The sequence below is a fragment of the Geotrypetes seraphini genome, chromosome 11 (genome assembly GCF_902459505.1).
Source record: "Geotrypetes seraphini chromosome 11, aGeoSer1.1, whole genome shotgun sequence".
Classification (NCBI taxonomy): Eukaryota; Metazoa; Chordata; class Amphibia; order Gymnophiona; family Dermophiidae; genus Geotrypetes; species Geotrypetes seraphini.
Window position 1 is genome coordinate 124,021,790 of NC_047094.1, and position 14,363 is coordinate 124,036,152.

At 42.4% G+C, this 14,363-nt stretch overlaps 1 protein-coding gene across 1 annotated transcript in view; it reads left to right on the forward strand.

The window, feature by feature from the left end:
• HAUS5 (HAUS augmin like complex subunit 5) overlaps positions 1-8,555 on the forward strand; it is a 99,433-nt gene extending 90,878 nt beyond the window's left edge. The window contains exons 19-20 of the mRNA XM_033914971.1: positions 4,147-4,279; positions 8,029-8,555. Coding sequence (XP_033770862.1) covers positions 4,147-4,279; positions 8,029-8,158 — 263 coding nt within the window. The 3' untranslated portion in view covers positions 8,159-8,555. The remainder of the gene's footprint in view (positions 1-4,146; positions 4,280-8,028) is intronic.
• The last annotated feature ends 5,808 nt before the right edge of the window (positions 8,556-14,363 follow it).

The following is a 14,363-nucleotide window of genomic DNA, read 5'->3' on the forward strand; positions in this document are numbered from 1 at the left end:
AAAGATGATAGAGAACTGAGTAAACTAAGGAATATTGAGCTTACTCCAAGATAGAAGACTTGCCAGTTGTAGCATAGTAGTAAACATTATGTGAGAGGCTGGACACGATAATGAAGAGATGGAAGTGACGGAATCATGAATAGTCAAAACCTGAGAAAAAAAAAACATGCTAAAAATTCAGCACAGGGCATAAGAGAGGAGCTCAGGTCAGACTTTGGGTTAAAAGCCTGGAAACTACCTGAAATAATTTATGGTTTGTATTCTTAGAAGTAATTGCCCCTTTCAATTAATTATAATAGTGGCTAGCTGTCTTAAAGAAACATAAAGACTCTAATGTGCGACTTTTCCACCATTGTCGTTCACCCCTCTGAACTTGTCTGCAAAGGGTCAATAACCCATGATGATACTAGAGTTTTTGAGGGTGGGAAGAGGGATGAGCACTGAGGGTCTGGTCCCAACAGTGCTGAATCTTCTCAACTAAGGTTGAGGAAATTGTCAGGAAAAAAGGAACAGAGAGGTAGATAGGAAGCCAGGTCCCAAAAAAATAAAACAGGATGATTGGTGATCTTGTGAAGGGTTTGCAGCAGCTGAAGAGAAGGCAAATTTTCCTGAAAGTTGTAGAGAAAATAATATGAGGTAGTGATTAGTTCATGGTAGTGGACTTATGAATGAATCTTAACTGACAGATGGGAAGAATCCTGACGTAATACTAAATCTAAAGTATGCCTAGTTAAATGAGTAGAAAAATGTGCCAACTGAAGGAGACCAATATCCATCAGAAAAGTTCTAAATACAGAAGACCGAGGAGCCCTAATATCAACATGAATATTGAAATCTCCCAATATAATCAGATTAATAAAATGCACAGTGGCATCAGCAAGTGATTTGAAGGAGGGCATCTCAATGAGAGGGAATAAAGTTAGGAGGGGCATAACAGACAATAGGAAGAGAGACATTTTGATAAAGATCTCAGTTTGAAAATTCCTTGGTTGAAAATTCAGTAGCAACATAATGTGATGGCATACAAATAGTGGGCGGAGTAAAAGGCCGTACAATTTGGAGGAAAACCTTGAAAAAGATAGGCCTCTTCTTCATCCTAGAGCCAAGTCTCAGTAAGCTCGAAGACAAATGAGAAGGTCACAAACAATCATGAAGAGAGGCCATTTTAGATCTTAATGGACAACAGTTAAGAATGGCTACCTGAGTAATTAGAAAATACAGAAACCAAGGGACTTCAGGGTGTTAAACCTTGGTTGGAGCGCATAGCAGGTAGAACCGGAACCGTTGTGTTAGAATGGCGAGTCTAATGTGACAGGATAGTTTGGCTACGGACAGCCATTGAGCCAATCTGGAACAAAGCTGTTAACAAGAAAGTGAAAATAAAGGGTGACCTGAATGATGACATCGATCGCCCCTGTCATTCAGCACAGAACATAGCCAATCTATTCTTTATATAATCCAGACTTCAAGGTAGCTTATGTAACGGTCACATGACAACGTAGATGAGGAGCAGCATTGGATTTGTGCACTACAGCATGCAAAGTAAAAGTAACAAAATGCTGTTAAGCTGTTCTTTATATAATCCAGACTTCCAGGTAGCTTCCATAACAGTCGCGTGACAATGCGTTTGAATAGGTGAGGAGCAGTGTAGAGCAGCCCTCGGGAATGTAACAGTCCCATGACAATGCATTTGAGTAGATAAGGAACAGCTCTTGGGAACCTGTTAAAAAGATAAGACAATCCAAACACATTCACACCCTGCATCATACAGAGTAAGTGTTGCAATAAAGATACAGTGGTGCCTCACACAACGAACTTAATCCGTTCCAGGAGCAAGTTTGTTATGTGAAACGTTCGTTGTGTGAAACGCGTTTTCCCATAAGAATACATGTAAAACAAAATAATTCGTTCTGCAGCCCTACATTTCCCTCCCTCCACCTCACCTTATATGCAGAGTTTGCCAGCTTTCTTTTTCACCCAGCCGCACGCTTTCAAAAAGCTGTGCACGCGCAGCTGCTGGAGTTGATCAATGTTCTTCTCTCCTGCAACTTCCGGTTTCCGGTTGCGTCAGAGGAGAAGATTGAACAACAGAGCATGCGCGCATGTGCTGCTCTTTGAAAGTGTGTGGCTGGCCGAAAAAGAAAGCCGGAAAACTCGGCATCTAAGGTAAGGTGGAGGGAGATGATGGAACACTGCATTCAGACAGGAGGGTGCTGCTGTTCCCGGCTCACATTAGGAAGCGGCGAGAGTAGTTCCGCCCCCCCCCCCCCGGGCCCCTCGGGCGACTTCGTTGTGTGAAACGAAGTTCGTTATAGGGAGCAAGACAAAAAGTTCGTTATGCGCAGCGTTCGCTGTGCGAGGCGTCCGTTATGCGAGGCACCACTGTATATACTTTTTACATTATTTAAATTACTTTTTATATCAAACCAATTCTCACTTTCTGGACATGCTTCCTAGATTTGGATTCTCTATTCTGGACCATCCTCACAACAGAGCATCTCTGATTGGGTGGCACACCATAAAAGTCAAGCAACCCAAGAACTTTGAAATGGGATAGAAGCCAGAGGGTCAATAAACTTTGAAGGCAAAAGGCCATAAGGAATTTTCTTCAGGATATCCTACCAGTTCTACATAATGATTCAGATACTATTAAATACAAATGATGATATTAAATTATTTCTAATCCTGTCCTGTGTAGACCAGAGAGGATGCATTGCTGCCTTTTAGACTGGGTGTCCTCTTGGGTCCCACTCAGTTTATAAGATATCTTGAGTATAATCTCACAAGCCTGAGCTGATCTGATGGGATGAAAAGGAAGAAAAAAAAATGTAGTTTTACCTACAAAATTGGTTTTCTTGAGTCCTACCAGACCAGACCAGGATCACCACCATTTGGCAATCTCTGCCTGTCTAGTACTGTATATATAATCTTCATATGTCATGTTTATAGTTCTTTACAAAGAGAGTGAGTTCCATTCTCAAATATTCCTTGCTCCAAAAAAGTTCATATTTTAGGTAGCTTTGATACAGGAATACTAGAGAGCTGTAGGTTCCTTGGAAACCTGATATTGGATAAGTGTAAGATGATGCATGTCGGTAACAAAAATCTTATACACGCCTACAAGATGTCCAGTGCAGTACTTGGAGAGACCTCCCAGGAAAAAGATTTGAAAGTACTGGTCGACAAGTCGATGAAGCCGTCCGCACAATGAGCGGCGGTGGTGAAAAGGGCAAACAGAATGCTAGGAATGATTAAGAAGGGGATCACGAAGAGAAGGGAGAAGGTTATCATGTCGCTGTACCGGGCCATGGTACGCCCTCACCTGGAATACTATGTCCAGCACTGGTCGCCGTACATGAAGAAGGACATGGTACTATTCAAAAGGGTCCAGAGAAGAGTGACTGAAATGGTTAAGGGGCTGGAGGAATGAAAGATTAGAAAAACTGGGCCTCTTTTCCCTTGAAAAGAGGAGACTGAGAGGGAACATGATTGAAACATTTAAGATAATGAAGGGAATAGACTTAGTAGATAAAGACAGGTTGTTCACTCTCTCCAGGGTAGAGAGAACGAGAGGACACTCTCTAAAGTTAAAAGGGGATAGATTCCGTACAAACGTAAGGAAGTTCTTCATCCAGAGAGTGGTGGAAAGCTGGAACGCTCTTCCTGAGGCTGTTATAGGGGAAAACACCCTCCAGGGATTTAAGACAAAGTTAGACAAGTTCCTGCTAAACCAGAACGTACGCAGGTAAGGCTAGTCTCAGTTAGTCTTTGACCTAGGGGCTGCCGCATGAGCGACTGCTGGGCACAATGGACCTCTGGTCTGACCCAGCAGCGGCAATTCTTATGTCAGTAATCTAATTGTTCTCTGCCTCTGTTTACTGATAGAACGACAAAAATCATATACATGAATGATCTGGTAGATCTTAAGGAAAGAAAATTAGCAGATATAATTAAATCTTCATAAGTGGTGTGGCGTAGCATGCTGTTTCTGTCCCCTCCCTATGCCTCTGCTTGTCTGTTTTTTCCCTATATCTTTCATATTGTTTTTCACATTGCTTTTCTCTGTATCTTTAAGGTTTCTCATTCTGTCTATCAATCTGCCCTCCCATCACATCTCTGCCTTTCAATTTCTCTCTTTTGCTTCAGCATTGATCAAGATGGTGAAAGATCATGATGTGGACCAAGTTGCCTGTCTTGTGCCTAAGATCCAACATCTTATACAGCAGTGTGTACAGAACATCGAAAAAACAAAGGATGTGCAGCAGGCCATGACTGACTGGTGAGGAGTCCTATTTCTTAATCTAGCAATGCTGCTTCTCTGTATGCTCCCTTCCTTCCCCTTAAAGAAACCCACCCACCTCCATATTTAGTCAATTGACTACATGTGTTTATTGGCTAGTCAACTTGTTTGGAAGATAATTTAATCAACTAGTTCCTATATTTCTCTTGTGTTTGTCACAAGTCTTTCTAGGCTTACTTATGTAGCAACACTGAAGATAATCATCAGATTCTGTTACGTCCCTTCTGGATTCCATACTCTAGGTGTTCAATCCCAACCTGTAATCCAGGAGTTCCAGAAATCCAACACTTTTCTGGGCACATGCATATCCAGTTACAATTTTTGCAAGCAATCCGTGCAGAAGTCTTTTGTAGTTGCTCTGCTTTTTTTTCTTGGGGGGGGGGGGGCGGTTTCACTTAAAGTTTGTTTCTCGGTGGCTTCAGTGCCTTGAGACCCCTTCTCGGTGGTCCTCTGTTGGAGGAAAGGACGCAGTCCCATGGTGCCGGACTGATCAGAGAAACTCTGGTGGATCTGTGGAGCCCAGCCTGCTGTGTGCCACCCTTACTAAACTCGGGGTCCTTCCCCTGGGAATTTTTGCTAGCCCGCTGACCCTGTCATAGGTTTTCAGTGCAGGCTGTATGCATCTGAGGGTAAATCCACCCAGGTTTCAAGGCGCAGGCTGCCTTTCTCGCCCCTGAATGCATGGTGAGGTTCCATGGGGGTGAAGGTCATTGTCATTGTCCGGCAGTCAGAAGATCTTCAACTCTGGTCATTTGGAGAAGTTTTTGAGGCAGAAAATCCTTTTCCTTCCTTCAGCTGCTGTTAAAATTGCTGACAGGCAAGGTACTGCAGAACTGTGAGTAAACCTTCATTATTTCCTATGAGAACTCCATCTAGGTTTTCATATATCCTCAGAAATAACTGAGATATCTGGAAAGTAGTTACTAAGACTGAAAAATTGATCAAGTCATCAACTTCACAATTGTCAATTTTTACAACAGACAGTTGATAAATCTGATCTTGAAACTTGATCGGGACTCGCGAGAACTGATCGCAGCCATTCAGAAAACAGCACGGGCCCAAGCGGGAGCGCTGAAAGCTTTGCTCCTGACCGCCACGCTCTTCTGACCTCTGTGCTGCTGGCTGAGAAATAAGAAGAGGAGACAGCTAGGGAGGGAGGGATCACGCTGGACCACCGGGTACTGTAATTTGTAAGTGGGCGGGTGGTCGAGCGGGGTTTTAAAAAGGTACAACGAACGGTGGTGGGCGTGCAGGGGGGTGGGGTGTTTTACAGAAGTGCAGCGGGCGTGTAGTGGGGCAGTGGGCGGGGTGTTTTAAAAAGGTTCGGTGGTGGGAGGCGTGTTTTTAAACGGTAAAGGGGGTGTAATTTTTTGTACCTTTGCTACATAAGACGCACCGAGATTTCCACCCACTTTTGGGTGGAAAAAAGTGCATTTTATGGAGCGAAAAATACGGTACATTCCATTAGGAGTTTAGAATCCTGGGCAGAGTCTAGAGCAACGGTCTCAAACACGCGGCCCAAGGGCCGCATGTGGCCCCCCCAGGGACTATTTTGCGGCCTGCGATCTGTCCTCGCCTAAAGCAGGGGTCCCCAATCTGCTTCCCTTCCCACTGCCCTTCCCCAAGCCACCGCAATCGGGGAACAGGCCAGCACCTGAGGTCTTAGCTCTCCCTGCATATCTTCCCCAGCTCGGAGCCGACCAATTCTCCCACCCGACGTCAATTCTAATGTCGGGGAGGAAGTTCTGGGCCAGCCAATCGCTGCCTGGCTGGCCCGGAAGTTCCTCCCTGACATTAGAATTGACCGGCTCCGCACTGGGGAAGATAAGCAGGGAGAGTTAAGACCTCGGTGCTGGCCTGTTCCCTGATTGCGGCAGCGGCAGCCTGTTCCCCAATGGCGGCGATGGTGGCCTGTTATCTGATTGTGGCAGTGGCGGCCTGTTCCCCAATGGTGGTGGCTTGGGGGAGGGCAGGGAGAAGTAAAGAAAGAAAGGGGGGACAGGGAGACAGAAAGAAAGAAGGGAAACGGGACACAGACAGAAAGGGGCATGGAGAGAGAAAGACAGAAAAAAAGGGCGGGCATGGAGAAAGGAAAAAAAGAAAGAAAGGGGACACGGAGAGAGAGAGAAAGACAGACATATAGAAAGAATGGGGGCATGGATAGAGAGAGAAAGAAAGAAGGGGGCGGGGTGAAAGAAATAAAAAGTTGGGGGAGGGAAGGAGACAGATTCCAGACCAGGGGAAAGGTAGGAAGGAGGGAGGGAGAGAAAGGAAAGAAAGATGTCAGACCATGGAAATAGGGACAGAAGAAAAGAGAGATAGAAGGAAAGGTAAGACATAGAAACGTGGATTTTGAAAAGAAAGCAGAAAAATTGAATATTAAGTTAATGCCAAAGACGGATGCAAGGCAGAAAGTGAAGACAGAGAAAACCAGTCAAAGGACAAGAAGACCCTGGAAACATAGTTAAATGCACAGAAAAATAAAGTCACCAGACAACAAAGGTAGGGAAAATGATTTTATTTTCAATATAGTGATTGAAATGTGTCAGTTTTGAGAAAGGAAAGATTTTAAACTTTAAATGTGAGGGCCGCAGAAAAAATAGTTAATGACTATTTTGCATAAGGTAAAACTCTATAGTTTATAAATCTTTCCTTTAACTGTTAAAGGAAAGATTTATAAACTATAAAGAGTTTTATCTCATGCAAAGTTGTCATTTCTTTAATAAGACATTAACTATTTTTTCTGCGGCCCTCCAAGTACCTACAAATCCAAAATGTGGCCCCACTAAGGGTTTGAGTTTGAGACCACTGGTCTAGAGCAATTTCCCCTGAGGAGATTTGTAAAGCAGCCACATGGTTCTCCCTTCATATTTTCATAAAGTTTTATAGGGTGGATGTAACCTCATCTGTCCCGCCTTAGACTCAGGACTGCTTTGTTACATCCCACAGGTTCAAGACTGATGTTCCTATTGCACTAGAAGAGAAGATTTGGTTCTTACCCTGATAATCTTCTTTCTAGTAAATAGGAGAATCAGTCTTGAGGCTTGTGCTGTCAAATATTCATTAGCCTGCTTGATGTCTCAGACATGTCAGTATTACAGGATATCACGTTTCTCTCATCTGTCTAGCAATGCTAAGCAAAGGGGAAACCACTTCTATTTTGAAGAGACCAGGGGGTATCTTTCAGAACTCCAGGACTATTAGTGCAGGTTGCACTCAAATAGGTGGCTTGTTCATTCCACCTCATTATATGTTATACACAATTTATGTTTATTTTGTATTACATGTGATATGAGCGGAACAGACTTGTTTCTCGGGGAGATTCCCCATACCCCTCTCTGTTATGTTTTTTTTTCTCTAGGGCTGACCATCTGTTTTGATACAAACTGAAGATTTACAGGACAGCCTAGAGTGAAAAGGAGGCGGAGCAGAAAAAATGTAAATGAGGCTGTCTTCACAGAATCTTGCGATTAGAGGCTCACAACCCACAGATTCTAGACTGATGTTCTTATCTATTAGAAAGAAAGATTAAGGTAAGCACCTAATCTTCCAATTTCTACCCATACAATTAAGCTTAAGGAGCAGCTTCTTTTAATAGAAATATCCTAGTTGCTTACCTCCTCTTTTTTCATGTCATGGTATTTATCCCATACGAATGCCTAAACAGCTATGCATTTAGGAGTGCTATCAAGATGCACCAATATATGGCTTCTCTTCTATTTTTGTAGGTGGGACCAGCCAGGCCAGTTTGTCTTGTCCTGGGAGATACGTCATGGGCTGAATCTGTGTCAGTGGCTGGAGCGCTGGACCCTGGCTCTTCGGACCCTGCAGCAGCAACAGCACGGCAGCTGGGCGTGATGATCTCTGATACATCTGCTACAACAGTAGGACGAGAGAGGAATCACTGTTCCACTGTACCTTATCACATGGCAATTATAAGCCACCCCATGATTCAGACTGAGTGTTAGAAGGATACTATTTGTATACAGCACTTAGAAACTACAAGGGGTTAGATGATGAACTTTTTCCACTAATTTGTTTAACTAAAGAAAAATATCTATTAAAATACCTTCATTCGCAATTGAGATTCCCCCATAATTTTAGAGTGCATCTTGCAGCTTTTACTTCGCAGTCACTGCTATTCAGCCAAATATGTATGCTAAAGTGTAATCCTAAGAACAGCAAAGAAAAGCAATACAGTGGTGCCTCGCATAACGAACGCCTCACACAACGAACGCTGCACACAACGAACTTCATGTCTTGATTCACACAACGAACTTCGTTTCACACAACGAACTTCACACAACGAAGTCGCCCAAGCTGCCGATGTATTGCATCCTTCCGCGCAGGCACTGCAGGCAGTCGTTAGTCACTGCGCTTAACTGCCCTCTCTCACTGTATACAGTCGTCCTTTTAAGATAAACTCAATATTTTTTATATATCATGGCTTCTAAAAAAAGCAGGAAGGTGATTTCTGTTGAAATGAAACGGGAAATAATTAGAAGGAGTGAATGTGGGGTAAAACAGGGTGACCTCGTCAAAGAGTTTGGCCTCAGCAAGACCACCATTTTCACCATTTTGACAAATTTATCTTTTTTTATGTCATCTTAGCATATTTTATGCTGCAGAACGAATAATTTTTTTTTACATGTATTGTTATGGGAAAACGCGTTTCACATAACGAACTTTTCGCATAACAAACTTGCTCCTGGAACCAATTAAGTTCGTTGTGTGAGGCACCACTGTATTTCAATTTTCCAGCATGCAAAAATATTGGAAAGAATTTGATGTGTATTCATCTATAGGCACAATAATGCTCCAAAAAAGGGATAAAAATTCACTAAATTTGGTGTGCAGGAAAAAAATGTAAATGTCTGTTTGAAAATCAGAAGCATTGGGTAAGTATTTTCAAAGAATCAGATCTCTGATACTTTCTAACTGTAGCTAAATGTACACCGATAGCATTTAGGCCCTTCCAGACTTGGCTCTGCATGCCATCCAGCAGATGGAGACTGAACTCTAGACTTCTAAGTGAGCCTGTACCTACCCTGTGCAGGGGAGAGTGTTGCACAGTGGTTAAAGCTACAGCTTCAGCACCCTGAGGTTGTGTTTTCAAACCCACGCTGCTCCTTGTGACCCTGGGCAAGTCACTTAATCCCCCATTGGCCCAGCTACGTTAGATAGATTGTGAACCTGCCAGGACAGATAGGGAAAAAAATGCTTGAGTACCTGACTAAACTCATGAAAACCGTTCTGAGCTCCCCTGGCAGAATGGTATAGAAAATTAAATAAATAAATAAACATAAGCTCCCAGACAGTCGATGTATTTCTTAGGGGCCAATGCCTAAAGGTTTGCAGTAAAATGAAATGAAATTCTTCTGCAAACAGGAAAATTGCCATGGCATACTCAGAGTAACGAGCATGTAAATTAATGTTATGTTAAAATTGCAGTATTAATTAGCTGCTCAGTACTCTGCGCTAACTTTCCTGTCTGTGCCTGAGAGCTGATTGGCTCAGGTATTAAAAGGAAAGTTGATATAAAAAAAAGGTATGCTGCAGCCCCTTAGCCCTACCCTTCCCTCAAGAAAAAAAAGTCCCCTCCCTGCAAATCTTAGCAGTGGTCCAGTGAACCTCTCCTGGCCCCCTCCACAAAAAGCTCTGGTGATCCAGAGGGCCTGTGACCCCCCCCTCAGCACCCCCAAACTTAGAAAAAAGCCCTGGTGGTCTAGTGGGACCTCTTGCCAGCCCCTCCCCCAGTCATCCCTGGCACCTAGCAGTGGTCCAGCCCCTCCAGACCTCTCCATATCTCTGGTAAAAGGTAGGATAGATGCCTATATTTCTCCTGCCCTCTGGATGCTGTTATCCAAAATGGTAGTTAGGCCTCGCCTAGTGCATCTCATGATGCACTGGGCAGGACGCCACCATTTTCAAGACAATAGCATTCAGAGGCAGGAGAGATATAGGAATTCTACCAGAGGTTTGGAGGGTTCTGGAGGATGTGGACCACTGGTAGGCCACCAGGAATGACTTTGGGGGGGGGAAGAGGCTTATCCAGGCCTGTCACTGAACTACCACAGCTTTTTCTAGGTTTAGGAGGGACCATCAAGGGAAGCAAGGACCCACTGGACCATTAGGGCTTTTTGTTAGTTTGTTGGAAGAAGGAGGGGTCCAGTGAAGATGTTGGGATCCAATCTCTGGTAGCAGTCAGACCTTAGTTACAGGATTTTTATTGGAGGTGGTCCAGATCACCTCAGACCAGTGGATGCATGTGATCTTCTGCAGTGGATGTACTTTAGAGTTTGTGCATCTGTTGTTAGATGCCTTTCTAGAATCTCCTTGCCAGTCCCAGTGGATAGCGGGTGCTGTCAGGGAGACCTTACAAAGGTTAATGCAGCTGCAGGCAGTACTTCCTATTTTCAAGAAAGAAAGAGGCATGTGGAGATGCTCTATTTTGTAGTCCCAAAAAAGGAAGTGTTCCTGTAACCAGGACTTGCCTTCCAGGGAATGCAATGTCTTTTCACACTGAGGTTGTATCTCCAGGGGCTTTCGCTCAGGAAGGAAGAGTTACGATGGACATTTTTAGTTGGAGTTTCAATCATTAGGCATGTAGATATCTGAGTGGCTGATGAGGATTGCTTGACTACTTGCTTGACTGGTGCAAAGGTGACTGACCTTGATAACATTTTAATTAGTGCTGGGGAGGAGCTGGTTGTCTTAATGCATATGGGTACTATCGACATACAAAAATAAGGGAGGGAGGTTCTAGAAGCCAAATTTAGGACCCAAAAGATAGGCAGAGTTCTGGAGTGTCAAATGTGTGAACGAGGCAATGGTGCAGGGAGCAGGGTTTTAAATTTATTAGGAACTGGATAACATTCTGGGGAAGGGGGACCCTATTCTGGAAAGATGATCTTTAACCAGGTTGGAACCAGGTTACTGGCATCAACATTTAAGAAGGAGAGAGAGCAGCTTTTAAATTAGAAACTAGGAGAAGGCCAACAATCACTCAAGCTCATGATGAGGATGCAATAAAGACCATAGTAGAACAGGTGCCTTTAAATGAAGAACAAAGAGATGTGAAAGATTGCAAATTATCACTGTCAACTGCTGAACAAGTTCATGGAAATTTTTAAAAAACATTAAAATGTCTTGTATACAAATGCTGAAAACCAAAAACAAATGAGATGGAAGAGTTAGAATGTTTTGCAAATGAAAAGAAAACTATAATAGAAATCTGATATCTGGTGGAAGAAAGATAACAAATGGAGCATTGTCATACAAGGGCTCAAAATGTGATAGGGTGGATCGAATTGATGGAGAGGATAGCACTATATATTAAAGGGTCATGAATCAAATAGATTGTGCCTGCAGAACACAAAATGCACCTTGGAATGCTTATGGATAGAAATCCCATCTGTAAAGAAGATAAGGATAATGCATATAGGAAAGAGGAACCCCAACTATAGATATGTGATACTGGGTTTTATGTTAGGAGTCACTACCCAGGAAAACGATCTAGGTGTCATTCTTGTGCATCCCACTCTATTCCTGGACTAGTAGGTTATTTTCCCATACTTAGATCTTGTAGAAAGCCTCATTACACAGAGTCTTGAGCCACTCCCCTCTTACCTCAGGACTATTCCCCCCCCCCCCCAGGAATCCAGTTTCTTTCTTACAAACCATACTAGGAGCGTGTCTTCTCTGCATGTGTTTATTTTCTTTAAATTCAGTCTTTTTCACAAATTCTTCCCTTGTGCTGCAGAGGTTCCCCAAGGGGACAGCTCTGGCTGCAGGAAATCACAGACTTTGGGGAAAGTCTGTTTCCAGGGGTTTGGCTGCCTCGTAACTTAACACCTCCCACTTTAACATGCATAAGAAATATTTTAAGATTAAATTATTAAAGTTTATATGTTTTAAAATCCAAGCGGTCAATGATTGGAGCAGGGAGCTAAATCGCTACGCTGATCACTCGAGTTTGTGATATAAGTACCATGCGTAGGCTCCAGTTCTGAGACCGTGGTAGAAGAGTGTGATGCACTTTATGGTTATAGTGGCTTGCATAATTTTAAGCAGGATAGCAAAAAGTTTGGAAAGCTCTTCTATTTGAAATGGGAGTGTTTGTTCAATTACACTAAGTAATATACTTTTTTTTTCCTCGGTAATGTGTTGTTTCTTAATTGACTATGCCACAAAAGTATAGACAATAGCTATCATTTCCCTCAAACTTTGCTTTTGTGACCAAGACATTGATATTTTGAAATTTACCTTTTTGTCAGAATATTCCATATTGATTCCCAGCTGAGTAAACTTAGGGCTCCTTTTGATGTCTAGGCTCAAGCAGTGGAACTTGTTGGATGAAAGTGTGCAAGCCATAGATCAAACGTCACCAGGCTTTTTCCACCTTCTTCAAGCATCAGGATGGGCTCTGTTTCTGCCACAATGTGACCAATCTGAGGCAATTTGCATTGCCTGTTACCCCAGAGTAGCATCTCTTCATTGACAGCTCATCCAGGAGCATCAAAGCCATGCTGCTTCTTAATAGGAACAAGTACCTGTCTCTTCCACTGGCTCACTTAGGGGTCCTTTTACTAAGGCGTGCTAACCGCCTTAGCATTTAGCGCGCTCTAAATCGGTTAGCGCACCTTAGTAAAAGGACCCCTTAGTGTACCTCAACGAAGATTACAGCAGCATCAAGCTTTAATAAGCACCTTTAAGTATAATGAGTACTGTTGGGAGTTCATCGGAGATTTCAAAATGGTGGCATTCCTAATGGGTCTCCAAGGCAATTTTAGCCACAGTGGACCAAATTCTTTACGGGGAGAAACAACATCAAACAGGAACCACTAGTGGATTCCTCAAAGGTGCTGATGCCACCACTGTGCATCAAATTGGGCCTAATAAACAATTTGTCAGAACTCTGGAGTTGGAAGCCTTAAAGTACAAGTCTTCAAGACATATCTAGACTCCTCAACACCTTCTATACCTCTGCATTGTTAAACATACTAACAGGACTTCATATCTACCAATCTACCTCCTTCAGTTTAAACAACTATCCAGTCTGTACTTCCCAATCAAATGTATATTGAACTAGAATCACTGTGTGTGTATAAATTTAGGATAAACAAACTGTATTATGTGTGTCAATTTTTAACCCCGTTTTGACAATATATTATGTAAGTTAACCTTGTAATCCATTCTGAGCTAGTTGGGGAGGATGGGCTATAAAATGAATTAAATAAATCTTCCCTGTCTGAGGCAAAGTTCAAAGCTGGTGTCTTCATTGGACCACACTGGTAAAGAAAATTCTTGATTGCAAGAATTTCCTAAGAAGCTAACTAGGAAGTAGAAAGTGGCTTGGAGCTGTTTTGTCATAGTGGTTTGGATTCTCCTGGGCAATCACAAGGCTGAAACATAAGAGTCTGGTGATGAAATATAATAAATTGAGCTATAAGATGTCTTTCAAAGTCTATGTCCTTGATGCTCATCTTGAGACATTCAAGGAGAACATGGAGCAATAACTCAGAGAAGCAAGGCAAATGCTTCCACCAGGATATACTAAACTTCAAACACTGCTACCAAAGACAATATAATGAGAACATAATGGGAGACTACATCTGGGGCTGATTCTTGAAAGTGACTTACAATATAATTTCAAATCTCAAAAAACTCATTTCTAAATCTGTGGTCATCTTTATATAACTTCAATATAACTATATGTTACATGTAATTTATATGTTGCTTTTTATATTTTAAGAATGAAAAGATGAAAGTTCACTGTTTTCATGTTTTAAATAGTCAAATTTTGCAATTTACCTATCTTGGTCACAAAAGCAAAGTTTTATGGAAATAACATTTTCTATACTTTTTAGGCATGATCAATTAGGAAATTACTGCCCAGGAAAAAAATTGTGTTACATAGTGTTATGTCTTTAGAAACTAGAAAGTGAAATTTATTCAAACTATGAGAGGATCTACATGACTGCCCAATAGTGGTGGTAAGATTTGAAGCATATAAATTAGCAGTTGGGCATACGAAGTTTAAAAAATATAATACATAATTTAA